Here is a 16,654-nt window from a genome sequence, read left to right as displayed (position 1 = left end):
AAAGTTTCTGAGGTATTTAAAAAAAGACGTGTCTGAAGGGTAATGATTTTCATTTTCTCCCTGGAACAAAGGAAAGCCTGTTGGTTTTCCTAGGAAACTCTAGGATACTCATTCTTGTCTCTTACTGAGTCCACACCTTTCCAGAAGAAAGTCGATGCACTTTCTTAAGAGACATCGAAGCATGCATGCAAAATGTGGTGCAGTTATATAAAAAAAGGAAAGAGTAAAAACTGTTAAAATAGAGACAAATGAAAAATGTTACATCAGGTATGAAGAAAAGCATTTCTGATACTGTTAGCACAAGTTCTGCGAGGAATAAATGCGAGTTTGGTTTAGGGCTGCAACTTGCACCCTTTTTAATATCTCATTTGCACCTTTACAGATGGTGGTGCGAGATGCAAAGCGCTACAAAATTGTGCCTACTGGGGCAGATTTTGCCTCCTTCTCTTTCAGCCGTGGCAGCTCTCCTCACGGCAGTGCCGTAGGGCCCTTGTCTGAAGGGGGCCTTGTCCTGCTTCCTGGCCTGCCCTGCTGTTACTGCCCGAAGCGGCACTTGCAGGGAGCCGCGGGCTCGCTCTGTGGCTGCAGCTGTGCTGCTGGTGCAAGCGCGGCCTCCCAGCGCCGGCCCGCGCTGCCTGCCGGCGCCTGCAAACCTCCGCCAAGTGTCGGCGGCGTGTGCGGGAATGCAGCTGACTAAACATCGCAGGAAACCAAGTTTATGTATAATTTTCAAACTGACTCCCTCGATTTTCCAAGCAGTTAATGGAGTGCCTGGACAAAGTGTCCTCTTTATAGGAGAAATGGTTACATGCATTGAAGCTAGCAGGGATCATCTGATGTAGTATAGGTAGCGTACCCACACACCCTGCCCCAGCAGCTCCCGCACGAAGCTCGCAGAGGCCCAGAAGGGGGGAGCCGCGGCCCCCTCGCTGTGACATGTGTCTCCTTATCTTCCGTTAGCATCAGCGATCCCACGAGGACCCTGCTGCCCTGAGATTCAATTTTTATGAAGTGATCACGTCAGGCCACTGGGCACCCTCCGAGATAAGGACTCTCCAGAAGAGATGCCTGACCCCTGGCTGGTATGCTGTCCACATCGAAAGGTGGCTGACTCACTATCCAGCCTCACAGGTAATTCCCAAGCTGGTATTTCACCAAGCGCACTGAGCCTCAGGAAATCCTAAAATGAATACAGCCTTATCGTTAGAGGTGATGGGATATTTCCCACTGGAATGCTTAGCTGTTAGAAAATGCAGATTTGTCAAAGATCAAAATGGTGGTTGGGATCATGTTGATTTTTCTGTCCTCTGATGAAAAAGGTGCAGCACGAAAACACTATGAACTGTGGCCACCTGGGCTTGATCCAGGGCTTTTGGCTCCCCTTCTGGGATTAACCAAGGTTGTCAAGGCTTCTAGGTTCCCCGAAATGAGCAGCTGCAGCATGAGACACTGTGGGAAGGTTTGACAAATTCATTTAGAAAATGCCAAGCCTTCTTCTAAGAAAAATTTCATTCCCCCTCCCACTCATTCCTTTTCATAGAAAATTTCACATTTGTTTGATCCTGATACAGAATTAGCCTTTCTCAGTATTAGAGCAGGAATCCCTTCTTTTTCCCCATCTTCCTTCTGATGCTTTATCAAATTGTCTTTCAGAATCTTTTCCGTAAAAAAATTACATAAACAACGGAGACCTAGAGAACATTCCTGTTATTACACAATGCTTATTTCCAGATATAAAGCTAAAGCAAATGCTTTAGTATCACAAAACATATGCACAGGCAGTCTTGGCTATGTGGTCCTTGGTCCAGACCATACCTCTGCCTATTGTAAGAAAAAGATGTAAAAGGGATATTTAAAGAACAAAGCCGTATCTCCTGAGGTTGCTCTATGTGGGCCAGGATTTTGCTGAAAGTAGGTAAAAGTGAGTGTTGCTTATTTAGTCAGGGACCTAGAAAAACAAAAGCAAATATAAGCTCTGTCTTTTGCAGTCCTCAGTTTTCTTTTCGTACAGTCTCAGCTGTATTACAGAAGGGAGAAGCAGGTCAATCCCATTTCCAGTAAAAAGGAAAAACTCTCAGTTAGTCATTTACTTTCTTTCTTCATCTCTGGCCTTTCTACTCTTCCATAAATAGGGAACTAGCAGCGCCTCCAAGCAGCCGGGTGCGCAGGCAGGCCTTGGGGACAGGGCACGTCCTCTCGCCGGCACCACGGGCACCACCTGGTCCCGGGCATTTCGGGCCAAGCCAAGGGTGCTGAGCACCCTGAGCCCAGCTACCTGGGCGCCTGAGCTGCCTTTACCCCAGGCCTGCTGCCAAGCGCCAGGAAGATTTCTCTCTGGGTCCCACAGCAGCACATAGCGAATGCAGCCCTCTTATTACGCATGCAGGTGCACGTTGACATATTTCTTGTAAGCCTGGTTACCACTCATGTTTCATAGTTGTAGTGATTAATTTTGCAAGATACACAACTAAATGCACTCATTCTTAATAAGGTGCACACAGAGAGTGCACTCACGGTGCTTACTAATGTGCACTCAGTAATGTGCATTCACTCAGCCTGTGCACTCAAAAACTTAATAATTCATAATAAGCCTTCACAATAAATATAAAAGGCATCCCTCCAGAAGAGTTATTATTGGTAAAACTGTTTGGTACTCCAGTAGGCTCTTGATACATACACTTAGCATTTGCTTGTGGAAGTCAATGTACCTTTATATCACATCACTCTTTAATTAAAAACAAACAGCAAAAAAAACCTTTTGCTAACAATTTTGCAAGTTTATACAGTTGGTAGGCTGGTGGTAATTCTCAGATAAATTACCCTTCTATTACTTCTGAAAATTTAATTCTGAGATATGTATGAGCTTTCTATTATTTTTCTTATTTCATGCCACATTTTTTATGAACACATTGTAAACCTCTGCAGTGTTTTATATTTCTTTCCTTATCTCTTTTTCTCAGAATTCTCTGGCTCAGGTTTAGCTTGCAAGGTTTGAACTCTTCTGCTTGAACAATGTATGCACAAAGAATTACAAGGTGCCCACCTATACAGATTCAACATACTAAAGTACAAAAGTAAATCTAAAAAGAAGTTGAATCACACGATTGTTACAACATTGTGCAAAATGACATGTTAATTTAAATCCGTGCTGTCACTAGTAAGGTCACAAGAGGGAAAAAATGTCCTTATTTTGTTAATCTTAGTCCTTTTTCTAAATGGTTACCCTATTTATCCCTACAGTTGCTAATCATTGATGGACAGCAGCTAAGAAGTGACCCAGCTACTGTGATGGATGAAGTGCAGAAGTTTCTTGGCGTCTCTCCTCATTACAATTACTCTGAAGCTCTAACGTGAGTCTGTGCCTTTATTATGTGCCCTATGAGATCACACTGTACATCCCCTCCTCCCAAGAGCAGTGATCATTGACTGCAAACCAAAGAAACCCACATTACCAGAATGACAATTTTGCAATGCTAAGCACTTCAAAGTTTTGGGGAGGAGGGTTGAGTCATGTCTTCCCTTACTTTGCATACAAGTAATATGTTGCAGTATTTAACTGTATGATAGCATACTATTTCCACAAGCAAATTCTATGTCACACAACATACAGAACAAATGACTGCTCAGTATTTTGTATTAGGCTCATTGCTACCTATTTTGGCCTAGGGTTTACTGACCACAATTACTGCTCATGGTCTCCTCCAAAAGTACAGTGAATTTCCCTTTTCACTGGCTTTTATATTTTCTAAATACTTCATAAATATAAAATGCTTTTTTCCCCTAAATTCCCATCCTTCCAGGAAAAGAACCAAGGTCCAGATTCATGTAAAATACATCCACTAAATTTGAGCATTCAGTTTGAGATTCCCAAGACTTGATTTCTCTAGGTACTTAGTATTGCTTTCACAACGGCACTGATTAACTTTTAGGCCCAGTTGATTTGAATTGCACATGTGAGAGCTCAGCTCACATCTGCAAATCAGAGTGTATAACTTTAGGACAGTCTCTAAAAATTGAAGACCATTTAATGTCAGGCGTGAAAAGTTTGGGTTAAATGTTTTTACCGCATTAGTGTAGCAGTCTAGTGGTAGAGATCGGGCTTCATCTACTTGCAAGGGTTCTTTGTCAGTTTGCTTTTAACATGGACAAAATATATCATTCCGTAATTATATAATTGCATTTCATAAGCGTTTGAGCCAATGTTGCTGACTTTCTACCCAGTCGCAGTCAGACACATGGCATGAAGGAATTTAGTCCATACACTAAAGGTTTGGTGAAATTACAAGCCGCTAATAGCAGATGCCAGTGCCGGGATCAAGCACGGCACCTGGAGCCTGGAGCGGAAGCTCCTCTTTGTCCAGGAGGCACTAAGGGCTGGGCCTGCGCAGCCCGACTCTGCGTGCCCTGGGGCGCCTGCGCTGAACCTGCAAGTGCTCTGCAGGAGCCCCATGCAAGGCCCCCTGCACTCAGCAGGCCTTTGGTTCAGATCTAGCAAAAGCAGCTGGGATGAGCTCGGCTCGTATTTCTCATCCTCCTCACCCGGAGGATAAGGCTTTCCCCGTGAAAGGGGATTAATGGCCTGTGTGGCGCGCTCTCGTGGGCATTTTTCAATCCCCTGCAGGAAGCCAGAATCTCTGCAGAGGCAGGAGGGGGCTGAATTTATCTTTCCCCTTCTGGTGCAGCAGGAAATTGTAAGGCGCTTTTGCACTGAGCCTCTCCGTGTGAGGAACGTTATTTCACTGCAGACAAAAGCGCTGCGCTGGGAGAGCCTGGGACATCCGTGGGCTAAGAAGTCTTGTGCCGTGGGGAAGGTTTTTCAAAGTCGGCGTGCAAACGCAGGGCATGAGCTTCGGGAGCCAGGCTGCCTTCCCGGCTGCCCCAGCAGGGCCTGGCACAGAGCTCCCCGTCCACCGCCCAGCAGGTGGAAAGTCAAAACGCCTGTGCCTTGTCTTCCCCACAGGCTGGATATTTCCCTGACAGCAGGAAAACTACAGGGAAATGAGACTGCAGAGTTTCCACCTACGCGCCTTTCCTCCTTTGGGAGGCTTATAGTTATTTATGCAACAGGTATAAACTGAGAGTTGTTTGAGTGTTTGCTGCTCTTTAAGTCTTAAGAACGTTGCTTTGCCAAAATCTTTCTCTAGAGGAAAAATTTTGGTTTTTGGAATGTAATTTTTTAAGTCATTGGTTTCTAAAGTAGACAAAATACAGGAGGAGTTTCAATACATAGCTAAACTACTGATGTTTGAACAACTGCTATTGCACATTTTCAGTGCCTTCTGCCATGCTTTTAAAAATACACACACACGTGTATGTATCTTCCTTTGTGTAACTAAATTAAAGTCAGTGGAGTCAAACACCAGGAAAAATCTATCAGATTTATTTGGACAGGAAAAATGGGTTGTAAACAGTTCTATAAAATTATGCAGTCACTGTTTAGAGACACTGAAAATGCAAATGTGTTGTGGAAGCACACGGGTCTGCATGGATTTAGGAGGGAAGAGGGAAATGCATTAAACGATGTAGTGGCTTCATGTTAGGACTATCAAAATAAAAAAGATTGCACAGGATCGTTCCCAGTCATTACTGTCTAATAACTGTATACCACACATTTTTAAAGTTGTCACAATGCAGCCTAAAGAGCCAGTCCTGCAAACACTAGTGAGTAACAAGTTCATGATCCTGAGTGATTACACGAACGTCTTACGGCAGAATAAAATTAACCCAGGCCCAAGGAAGGTACTGACTGGAGCACAGCCTCCTTTTGAAGCCACGCACAGTGAGCATAGGGGAGACAGAGGCAGTGCTGGGGCATCTGGAGAGAAGTGGCCATCACACTGTGTTGGTAGGAGGCATGCCTAGAAGCAGCTGAGGATGGCAGCTACGTCATCATTTCTTATACACACCACTAAATAGGACCTGTGCCTTTTATTAGAGTAGAAAAAAACCAAGGGGAAAAAATCAGCCAATATTATAATGCTTTTACACATAATGCCGTTTATAAAAACACATTATGATCCTCAGATAAAAGTCTTAGGAGAGGGAAATGGTTTAGCAATGTTCATGAAGTTCATGCTCCAGCACTGACGGGATGTTTCCCCTTTCTCCCCTAACCGCTCCCTGTCACCAAGCGTAACTGAGGGCTCACATTTTTTAAGTATCTGAACCTAATGAACAAAAACCTAGGACAGCTGGGACTAAATTTACCAAAGCACTTTCCTTTTGATCACTGGATGGCCCTACTTCAGCTCCAGTGACTGCTAGGAAGATGTATTTAATGCCTGGTATCCTCAGATGACTCATAGTCCACGACAGCATGAACTGGTGGTTCTCACCTTCCTTTATTTTTCTCAGCAGATAGGCAGGCAGAAAGGGAGCCAGGCAGTAGCAGTCTCAAATTCAAGGGAGAAATCCAAAAAAATGAGCTAGATGTATGGGGGCAAAGTCGTGTCCTGGCAGCGCTGAGCTGCTGGCTTTTCTCATAGCGGATAGCCAGGCAGGGAGAGCCAAGGCAGATCTGATCTAACCTGTCTCGGGTCTTTTATCACACTCCTAACGGGAATGGATGTGATCCAGGAACTGCCGCGTCCAGGTCTCCTGCCAAACCACGTTCCCCTAGAGGAAAGCAGAGCCAGGCTTTGGCAAAGGGATAAGTGGCCCCACCAGCCAAACGCTGCTTCCCTGTGGTGCAGCTCATCACACCCAGCTCTGCTCACAAAGGCAACTCCAGATGCAGCAACCACCCTTTGCTTCACAGTGGAGATGTCCCTGTCACTTTTCATTTTCCCTCAAATGAACAACAGGAGGGAAAGAAAAAGACAGGTAGTGTCAAGACTAGACAAGCATGCTTAAGTAAATGTTTTCTCTTAGAGTGCTGCTAAGTTTCACCAGAGAATAGGAAAAATATTCTCATGGTGCAACTGCTGTAGTCTTTTCCATGGAGATCCCTGGGGCCACCTGCAGCCAAGGGAATATCAGCTGCCAGGGGACTGGTGGATTGCTAAGCTCCAGAGGCAAACGAGCAGCAAAACTGATCTCGAGGGACTGCCAAATGCAGGGCAAAACTCATAGTTTTTTGTGTGGAGGAGTACAGCTGAAAACTAGGCTTGTTACAAGCGGGATTTGGCCTGGGCAGCCTGTGTTTCAGAGCTCTTCTTCCCCGTCAAGCACAGAGTTGCAGAGGGGCCATTACGAGCCTGTCCAGAGCACCTCGGATGCCACCTGGCTCAGTAACTAATGGTTTGCCCGCTCGGGAGGAAGTCGGGCTGTGCCTGGCGTGCCAGCTCGCAGGGGGCTCGGAGCCAGCAACGCCAAGGAGCACTTCCAAGGCCCCGACGAGATAATCCCTGCCACAGAGCAGGCGAGAGCAAGCCTTTCCTGGCAGCAGCTTTCATTCTGGAAGAGGGCTACCATCTGCATTTGGGTCCAAACAGGTTGCAGAAATGTCCTTTATACCCTTGCAGATGCATTCCCTGCCTGTAACATTTCTCATAGATGTTTTGTAATGTTGGGGGCAGAAGGGGACTGAATCCTCAATGTCCAGGTTCAATCCCTCATCTCCCACAGACTTACCCAGTAACCCGGAGGGAAGTCCCTTACTTTCCTTGTAACTCAGTTCCCCATCTGTGCTTCGCGATGATGGTATTCCCCTACGTTGTGAGTATGTAGTGAAATATGCCCAAACCAAAACAGGAAGGCCAAGGAAGCTGCTTGCGTTGGCCAGGGGAAAGAGAACATAACCAGGATGGGAGGACTGGTTTCTGCTGACTGCTTTAAAAAACCTTTAACCATAGTGCTAACACTATTTTTAAACATTTTAAGTATATTTCCATTGTGCCCAATTACATTTTCAGAAGTCCTGAGACTTCTGTAATACTGAACACAATTGGTTGAGCTCAGCCTGAGTTGTCTTACCTTCTTTTCCCCCATCTGAATTTGCACATTCTCTTAATAATGTTCAATATACTCATTCTGAGGCAGAAATATTGTTTGGGGCATAGTTTCTCAGTTTTCCCTTTGCACAGCCCACTATATTGCTTCTTCTCCTGGGAAATTAGTGCAAGCCAGCTGAAGTACTTCAGTATGCAATAAGCAGATTGAAAAGGCCAAAGTAGAAATGAATCTACCGTGAATATATCTGTTTAATAATGATTTATTTATTTTTAATTGATACAGCTACTGGGACAATTTAGGAAGGTAGGGTTAGGCCTGCAGTAATGGGCTGGGCATGAAAATGTGAAGAAGGTTCACTCTTCCCCAGAAATTAGTTCACATATGTACAGCAGCAAATTGCAGGTGCACCGGTGTCGTATGGATAGACCCAGGGCAAAAAGTGGTCTGCAACTAATTAACTCTATGTTCCAGCCAATTATACTTCCTCCTTTTCAAACATCTGCTGAACAGCAAAAATGCAAACCTTTTCAATGTTTTATGCATGCTGCAAGTCCCATAGCAATAAATTCAAAATTTAACACTTCACGTTGTTCATTCCTTAGTGACTTTGGGTTTTAATGCCTCAATCTAAAATTCCTATATCTTTGAATTTTAGACATCAAAATCAAATTGTATATTTCCGCTAGGATTGCTTAGATACTGTTTATGCTGGAATGCCTTCTTTGGAATGAAAATGAGATTTAGAGCTAATGATATGGAGCAACCAGCTTCTCAGGTGCAGTTAGCTTATCAACAAACAACCAGAAGTTCTTTCAGAAGGCCTAAATACTGCTTATTTCACTCAAAAATCAACATAAATCATTTCAGCATTATATTTCTCATAGTTTCATAGTCACACGACAATAACACACTTTATATACGTACACTGAAGGCCTCAATCTGTATCTGTTGAATTCAGCAAAGAGATCAGCTTGTACTTTGAAACCTTTCTCCAATTAACAGTACTGACCTGCAATAATATTGTCTTCTGTTGGCCATATGGACAGCTTTCCTTAAGCACAGCTTATATTCTTGAGAATATGGTGCATATAAGTCCACAAAAATAGCTGGTTAGTAATTTTCTGACAAAATGTTCATCGTTCAAGTGTCAGTGAATCAAAACTTAAACATTCTGCAGGGGTGCATGGCACAGTTTGACAAGGATGAAATCTCTGATCAAAAGCAGACAACAAAATATGAATGACAGTCTGGAATGGAGCCATGTAAGATCCTGAAGACTGAGGTTCAGGACCTTGACCAGCATCAAACAGATCAACACTTGAAACTTGGTGTCCTATATCCTGGACTTGTACAATAACAAAGTAGCTAGTATAGGTAAAGACCATGTGAAAAACGTGTTGCCTTGAGTCCTTTCTGAGGTAAATTTGTGGAAAATATTAAATCCCCAAAGCTTTTGTAGGAGAGGAAGGCTATTTCCCACTTGGTTCTCAGTATCTCAGTTTTTTAGAGACGCTTGTGTGACAAAAATTGTTGGCTAACACTGATGTTTTAGTATCTTGGAGATTCTTCCATAGTTAGGCCTTTCTTAAAATATAATCCTTTATAGGTTTGACCCTCAAAAAGGCTTTTGGTGCCAGTTACTGGAAGGAGGGAAAACAAAGTGCCTGGGAAAAAGCAAAGGTCGAAAATACCCACCAATGGATCAAGAGGTAAAGGTTTTCCAGAGATTTAAGTTAAACTGGTTGAGTACGGGAATGTTGAATACTGTGTTTGACTTCTGAAGTAAACACATTTATTTTTATTTTCACTAGCTTGATATTTTTTAAAACCAGAAGCTTTTAATGAGCTTTGAATGAGACAAGATTAATTACCCTTTAAAACAGCCTCTCTGTAGGAGCAATGCCTAGCTCCTAGGTGGTAAGAGGGGGCAGGCTGGTTTCTCATAGCAATCTGATACAAGCAGATGCCAAAATCTAGTGTGAACTGGCTTTGATTGCTTGATTGTTTTTACTTTTTCACCCCTCTCAGTCTCGAGCTTTTCTGTCAAGTTACTATCGAGACCACAACGTGGAACTGTCCAAACTGCTGCACAGACTGGGACAACCCCTGCCATCGTGGCTGAGACAGGAGCTGCAGAAAGTGAGATAGCACTGACCTTCAGAGGACCAAAGTCTCTAAGGACGATTTCCTTCACCATAAAACCCCTTGCTTCTCCGACTCACTTGTGATTGTCAGTAGAGGACCTCATGAATAATGCTCTTTCTATTAAAAAAAAAAAAGAATTAAAAAAACTTAAAACTGTTTATATGCACGCGCTGACAGCTATTAGCATCAACCCCTTTTGTCAGCTTCCAGGAAATAATACGGAGCTATGTGGCATTATTCTTTATCCAGACTGGGATTCGTGCATAGTCTAGTCCCTCCGTTTACCAGAAAGTACCAGAAACTGTGTGTAGGACTGATAGACTTCAGTGTATATGACAAATTACAGTCTGTCAGGACACAAGCAAAGGATGGGAACATCTCTCCTTGGATTATGAGGTCGGTCGTTAGTTTGTTTTTTTTCCTATTTGTTTTTACAGGTGTTTCCCCCAACCCTGCAAGGTGAGAAATCAAGCACTTACCATTTTATAGGGGGACATTCAGCACTTTGCAGTCGGGGTCCCTAATTATTATAAAGTATGTAATGTTAATTTATTATCATTGCTTTCTTCAAGAATTAACAGTCTGAGACGGGCTAAATTCTTGCCTAACCTCCTTCCTGGGAATTCCTGTAATAACTGATGCATAGACTGTTCTCTTTCTTCTGTCACTTTTTTTTCCTTCACAACAAGCTGAAGGCTTGTTGGAGCTGTGTGGGCAGCTGAGGTGAAATGCAGTGAGGTGGCTCTCCTAGATCTCCAAACTCTCAGTGAAACCTGTTGACTGTCATTTTACTTGGCTACTTTGCCACCTTGGTAGTGTTTTTTGTTGGGTTCCTGCAGCACCTAAGGCAGAGCTTTGAGATGTGAAATCATATTAAATAGTTTGTCATAAAGCTATGGCACTCATTATAATATTATCAAAAACATTAAAAAAATTTAAGCAGGTCATTAGAGCAGTGTACTGACAATAATGTTGACACTTTTGTTTCTGTCCTGAAAGCAGTGTTTTCACTCTGAAGCTTTCAAAATGAGATTGGGTTAGTCATTCAGGGTCTTGGTCTTAAAGCCATTTCAGAATAAACTTTTAAAAGACTATAATGGCCAAAGGCATTTGTTAAAGTTTTGAAGAACCTACAGCCTACTGAAGAAGTCTCTTTCTATAGACTTTAATGGAGTTGAATAGACAAGCATATCTACTATAAATCACGTACACATATGATGTATATATTTTTATGCCGGTACATCTACATACTGTATATCTAGATCAGACATACGCTTAGTTTTATGTATCTCCTTTATGTGCCTATAGGTAAATGAAAAGTATTGATTACCAAAAATATGATATTATGAATTGTGCTTTCTTTTCAGATCTGTGTGGGCAGGGTTGACAAAAAAAAATTAAGCCGGGAAAATTAAGCCGGGTGAACGAAATCCATTTAGGCACTTTAGTCTTACAGCATTTTTTCCGAGGAAAACAAAAGCAGACAAAGCTTTTCTACATGCTCTTTATGCAGCACAAGATTGAGTAAGTTTCAGTTTGCCGAGTTCCCTGTCCTAGTTCCTAGTCACAAACCATTTCAGGTGGTATAAAGGTTTTGAGCTCCCCCTCTCTCTGTGAATTTGAGCCTTATGTCTTACCCCAGGAGACAGAAAGGGATGTTGAGGTTGAACCATAAGTTCATGACTAGTCAGTACTTTTTGTTGGGGCATCACAAGTTAGTGTACATCATGGACTGTGATATTAAAGGACACTCAAATGAATTAATTTAGGCCTCAATCCAGTTTATACATGTAGATGTCTATCTTAGCCTTTCCAGCATTATAAACTCCTAAATCATGAGGCTGTCCACCAAGATCATGATACTAGCTTGGAAATTATGAATCTGAATCATCCCTGCTGAGGAACCTGTGCTGGTTTCTGACTTTGTATTTTTTTTAGGGAATTCGCACTTCCCAGATTGTGAGAAAGCGTGAGTGTGCATACACATATGTTTAAGAGAATATACTTTTAAGTGTGCACATGACTCCATTCTGTTGTCTTTTTGTGGCTAGAACACTTAAAGATTTATTACTCTGCTGCAACCTCTAAGTTAATTGGATTTGGTCTTTTAGCAAAGACAGGCTTATGCTTTTAAATCTAGTTCAGTCCTGTGACTGCTCATGCAAACAGAAAATGAAGAAAAGCACATACATGGGAAAATACAGCCCTTCTATTTTGGACTGACAAGTCAGCTGCTTCCCAGAGATATGCTGGTGCCACCTGGCTTGTCACATCTCCCCCTGGACTGTCCTCTCCCACTGCCTACCTGCCAGGGTGTTTTCATTCACCCAGCCTTCACCTCTTCCCCAGCCCCGCCAGGTTACCTGTCCGCTGCCCTGCCAAATGTGAATGATCCCCTTTCACTTAGGACCCGGTACTGCCTCTCCACGTCCCATATAAATAGTCCACAGAGAAGAGAGAGCATGGAGAAGAGGTGGAGGTGCAACCAGCTCTGAGTCCCTGCCCTTTTCCTCATCCTCCAGCTCTCACGCCTTCTGCAAGACCAAGCCATAGGTAGGGAAGGGAAGGGCACAAGTACAAATATCTGTGCTGCCAAGCTGCTCCTCCCAGCCACCGCGGTAGCAGCTGAGGAGCGCAACGCACATATTGCTGCCCATGCTGCACCGCGGTCGTCTGCCGGCATCTGGCATTGCAGCCCAGTAACCACTGGTTGAAGGCTTAAAGCCAAAGCCACGGTGTCAGCCAGCCTGGCTTAGTCACAATCCTGAAACCCTGCGAGATGTTAATGAACTGTAAATCATGCTTAGGAAACAAATGCAAATTAGAAAAATTAGCATGTGTACACAAGGAAATATGGAAATATATAGGAGCATCAGAAAGACAGTGATACCCAGTCTCATGTTCTCCTGTAAATGTTGTAACGGGATTCATCTTGCTTTAGTGAGGCATCTGCCTCTGAACTGTGTATTTAGGCTGTATTTTATAGCTGATGGAGAGAAATAGCACTTGTAGGATACAATTCATCTCATCCTAAAGCAGACTTCTTAAATGAGTGAGATTAATCTTGCCTTTTTCTCTCCATTGATTGTAAAAGGATACTAGAGAAGTAGTTCAGAGGTAGAGCTCAATTGTAGAAGTCTAAAATTAGGTGAGTTAAAATGGAGCCCTGGAATTTCATCTCACAGCTATGCCTAAGAGAAAAGTATGATTTTGTTTTGTTTTCTTAAAGCAGTTTTCTAGTTTTAATCATGAGGGGTGCAGGTAGAACTTCAAAATGAACCAGGACAATCTAAATGCCAAATAAAAGGAATCTCATGTGTATAATTTTTGAAAAATGTTTTGAAGTGAGTTACTTTCTTGAGACCTAACTCAAGCTCTTTTAACTTGTAGCACTGATAATGCCAAGGAAGACTAGACTGATGAGAGTTTTGGATAAGTAGGGATTGGTTGGAGAAAAATATCTAACTAAACCATTTGATACAATTTTAGCTGCTAAAATCCCTCAAAAGTAACTCATCCTTAATTAAAAGATGGCTTCCTAACTTTTAGTTAAAAGCTAAAGAAATCAGTTTCAGGGGTTTCTCAAGGAAAGGAGGCAAATGCCAAAAAAATCTGGCATATTCTTTCTTTCATTTAGGAAAAAAAAGAACTAAGTCTTTTCAAATCTGATTTCTGTAATAGCATTATGCCCTTAAAATACAGTGGGGAGTTTTTGTAGCTCATTGCTATTTTTTAAGTTTGAATGGGCATCACTTTACCAGGAGATCTCGTGTTCCATTGAAAACTGACATTTGAAGTGACTTCATTATGTGTCATATAAAGATGAAACAACAGCATTTCAAAGTTTCATTCCTTCCACTTCTAATAGGACCCATCAACACAGACTTTCTCCAGAGCAGCATATTACAGAGGAGCCTTTGTGAACTAGTTGTAAATGATCTCGATTTCTTTTATGCCTCTGATATGCCTGACCATGTAATTGTTGGGATTCTTAAAGACCAACAAAACAAATGCAATAAAAATAAAACATTTATTCATGGCAAGGGGGCCGTAGCTATGAAAGATAATGATGGGCCTTCTTTCCTATTCATAAGCTGCAGGATTCATCTCTACAGTACTTCCATGTGGAAAAGGCTGTAAATCAATAGGAGTTTTACACAGTGAAGGCCTGCAGGGCTGCAGCTGCAGTTGCTCCCATTCTCCTGGAAATACTTGTTCCTGTGTAGGTTTGAAATAGTACTGTCACAGCACAGACCTGGCCTGCGGCCCACTGAGACCGGTGGGGATCTTCCTATTAATTTCGGCAGCCGCGACTGGACTCCAAGGAGTTGGTTTCAATAAAGCACAATCATGAGGTTCAAATTTCACGTAGCCATATCCGTATTCGAAATCCATCCCTAGTCTGATTTCTATTACTGAGTTGCCTTTGATTCTTTCCCTCTCTCCTGGTAGCCACTGTGCCATGGTTAGAGCTGCTGCCTGCGCAGGTTCACTGTGGTCACTTGTAAATAGTCCCCCCACCTCAAACACTTCATGGGGCTGCGCCAGCTTTCATCTCAGCTTACTGCACGGATCTGTATCTGCTCCATTTTCCTGTATCACTGGCTATAGGAAATAGGATATAGTATGGGCTGACACAAGTGTCAGGGTCTCTGGCAGCAGTTTTGCTGATTAAAGTAGGACATCAGCAGTCAGAAAACCAAGTTTATATAAGCGAGGTTGTCTTTGGGCGAGAAGCAATCAGAATGGAATCTGAAAACTTCTAAATTATGTATTGACCTCTCAAGGTCTGAAATAAAGTTGCCAGATTAACTGCTTATAGCTGTTTTTTAATAAAACAAATTTGCTGTCTGATATGGAATCAGACTGCCAAGTGTCCCCAAAACAAATTAAAATGGCAGAATTATAAATTCTTGGGGGAGGAAATTGTTGCATAATGAAAGCACTGATGGGTTCAGACTTTCTGATGTGATAACAAGGTGGTGGGGACATGCCCTGAATACAAAACAAAGGCTGACTATTTTCCCTCTTATTTCCCCCTCCTCCACTTCCTTCTTACTTGTGTTAAATTTTGAGCCACCACACTGCATCTGCAAAGTGCACAGCTGGCAGCCTGTTAGGCTGAGGAACATTATTCATCTGCAGAAGTATCAGCAGAGAATAAATTGGGTGCAGGGTGTTTGTTTCGCCTAAGCTGGGCCACCTTAAAGTTAGTTGTGAAGTTCAACCTAGTCATCTAGTTTCCATTCATAGCGAATGATGTTTATAATAGGTTTTTAATTGATTTATAATAGGTGTATAAGCATGTGACAGGTGTGTAAAACAGGTACAACACAGGTGTATAAATTAACTGAGACTAAGTGTCTAACTTTATTCTGGTTAAGTAAGACGAAGTTCACCACTGGTGCCAGAGAAGCTCTGTTCACACGAGTAATTTAGTTTTGCCACTTTGGCTCTGAGATTATAGTGCCCTCTATTTCTTACCAGTGCGTCTCTCTTTCAAAAAGATCTGATGTCTCACACAACTGCCTAACTATAGCCGCACCAGTACCAGATCACGAAACGGCTTTAGAAATTAGGATGTCTGTCTGCATTAGTTCATACATCTCTGTATAAATCTACCAGGACTTATTACTTGGGAGATTATTTTTTTAAGTATACATTCTCAGAATAGGAATTTTCCCATAAGAAAAAATTTCTTATATTGTCTTTATTTTCTCTTTTTTCCTTCCAGTTCATCCTTTTAGTGCGACTGCAAAGGTGTGGACCTGTCTATGGATTTGATTTTTCCATCACTATCCTATCTAGAAAAGCTACCAAAAATAAATAAGGATTTTCAAGCAACACAGATTCTGAAGTGTTAAATGTTCCAGTGACTGGATTACTTTTATAAGACTTAGTATCATTCTGTAGTATTTCAAAACAAAAAGATATCCTCTTGGTAGATCTGAGACGTGGGGAAGACTTAACTGTCTTGCCCAAGCTTTTTTTTTTCCCTATGTGACGACAGCAAATCCAGTTGAGCAAATACTTGGTGTTCAGGATAAAAAGTATCAAATTTTGATCACTCCAAGTATTTTTGTTGGGGGGTGGTGAGGAAGGTCAAAGCCTGTATTTGCTGAAATTGTTTTAAATAATTGATGTGCATACACCTTATTATTGGTTCTTCTCATTTCTGCAGAATAAACACTTCTGATGGTGTATTACACAGAGAGCTTTTCTTGTTTCTTCAAATTCTCCCTCTCATTTCCTGAGCCAAAAACTGCTCTTCAGTAACCTCCACCATATATTTCAACTTGTGTACTGACTCAGCGTCTCCTGCCGCGGCCACTCTTCTGCGCTTTCAGCTGTCCTCAGCCCGAGGCTTTGGGGTTTCCGGCGCCTGCTGCACGAGGGCCAGGAGTGTTGCTGAGCCCGGCCCCGGCCCCTGTCCTCCAGCTCCGGGGCGGAGGACGTGAATTCAGGCAAGTCGGCCACGTACATGTTTGTCGCACAGTGTAATACGCGCTCACGGGCCTGACTTGCAGAGGTCTACGCGGCATCTGCATTCAGTGAGAGGTGCGGATACGCAGCTCGCCAGATATAACAGCCCCGTGCAAGCTCTTTCTCTAATTAT

General features: G+C 42.7%; 1 protein-coding gene across 7 annotated transcripts in view; it reads left to right on the top strand.

The window, feature by feature from the left end:
• The window catches only part of LOC106492019 (bifunctional heparan sulfate N-deacetylase/N-sulfotransferase 4), a 114,492-nt gene extending 98,248 nt beyond the window's left edge, over window positions 1-16,244 (top strand). For 6 of the 7 annotated variants that reach the window (XM_067297636.1, XM_067297637.1, XM_067297641.1 and 3 more), the window contains 5 exons: window positions 961-1,131; window positions 3,241-3,350; window positions 9,500-9,602; window positions 9,922-10,434; window positions 15,773-16,244. In XM_067297636.1, the coding sequence (XP_067153737.1) occupies window positions 961-1,131; window positions 3,241-3,350; window positions 9,500-9,602; window positions 9,922-10,041 (504 nt within the window). In that variant the 3' untranslated portion in view covers window positions 10,042-10,434; window positions 15,773-16,244. Of the gene's footprint in view, window positions 1-960; window positions 1,132-3,240; window positions 3,351-9,499; window positions 9,603-9,921; window positions 10,435-11,405; window positions 11,563-15,772 lie in introns of all 7 variants that reach the window. The other variant, XM_067297638.1, reaches the window with a different exon arrangement.
• Window positions 16,245-16,654: the final 410 nt, after the last annotated feature.

The sequence above is a fragment of the Apteryx mantelli genome, chromosome 5, assembly GCF_036417845.1.
Source record: "Apteryx mantelli isolate bAptMan1 chromosome 5, bAptMan1.hap1, whole genome shotgun sequence".
NCBI classification, from domain to species: domain Eukaryota; kingdom Metazoa; phylum Chordata; class Aves; order Apterygiformes; family Apterygidae; genus Apteryx; species Apteryx mantelli.
Note: the sequence above shows the minus strand (reverse complement) of the source record. Positions and strands in the feature narration are given on the sequence as shown.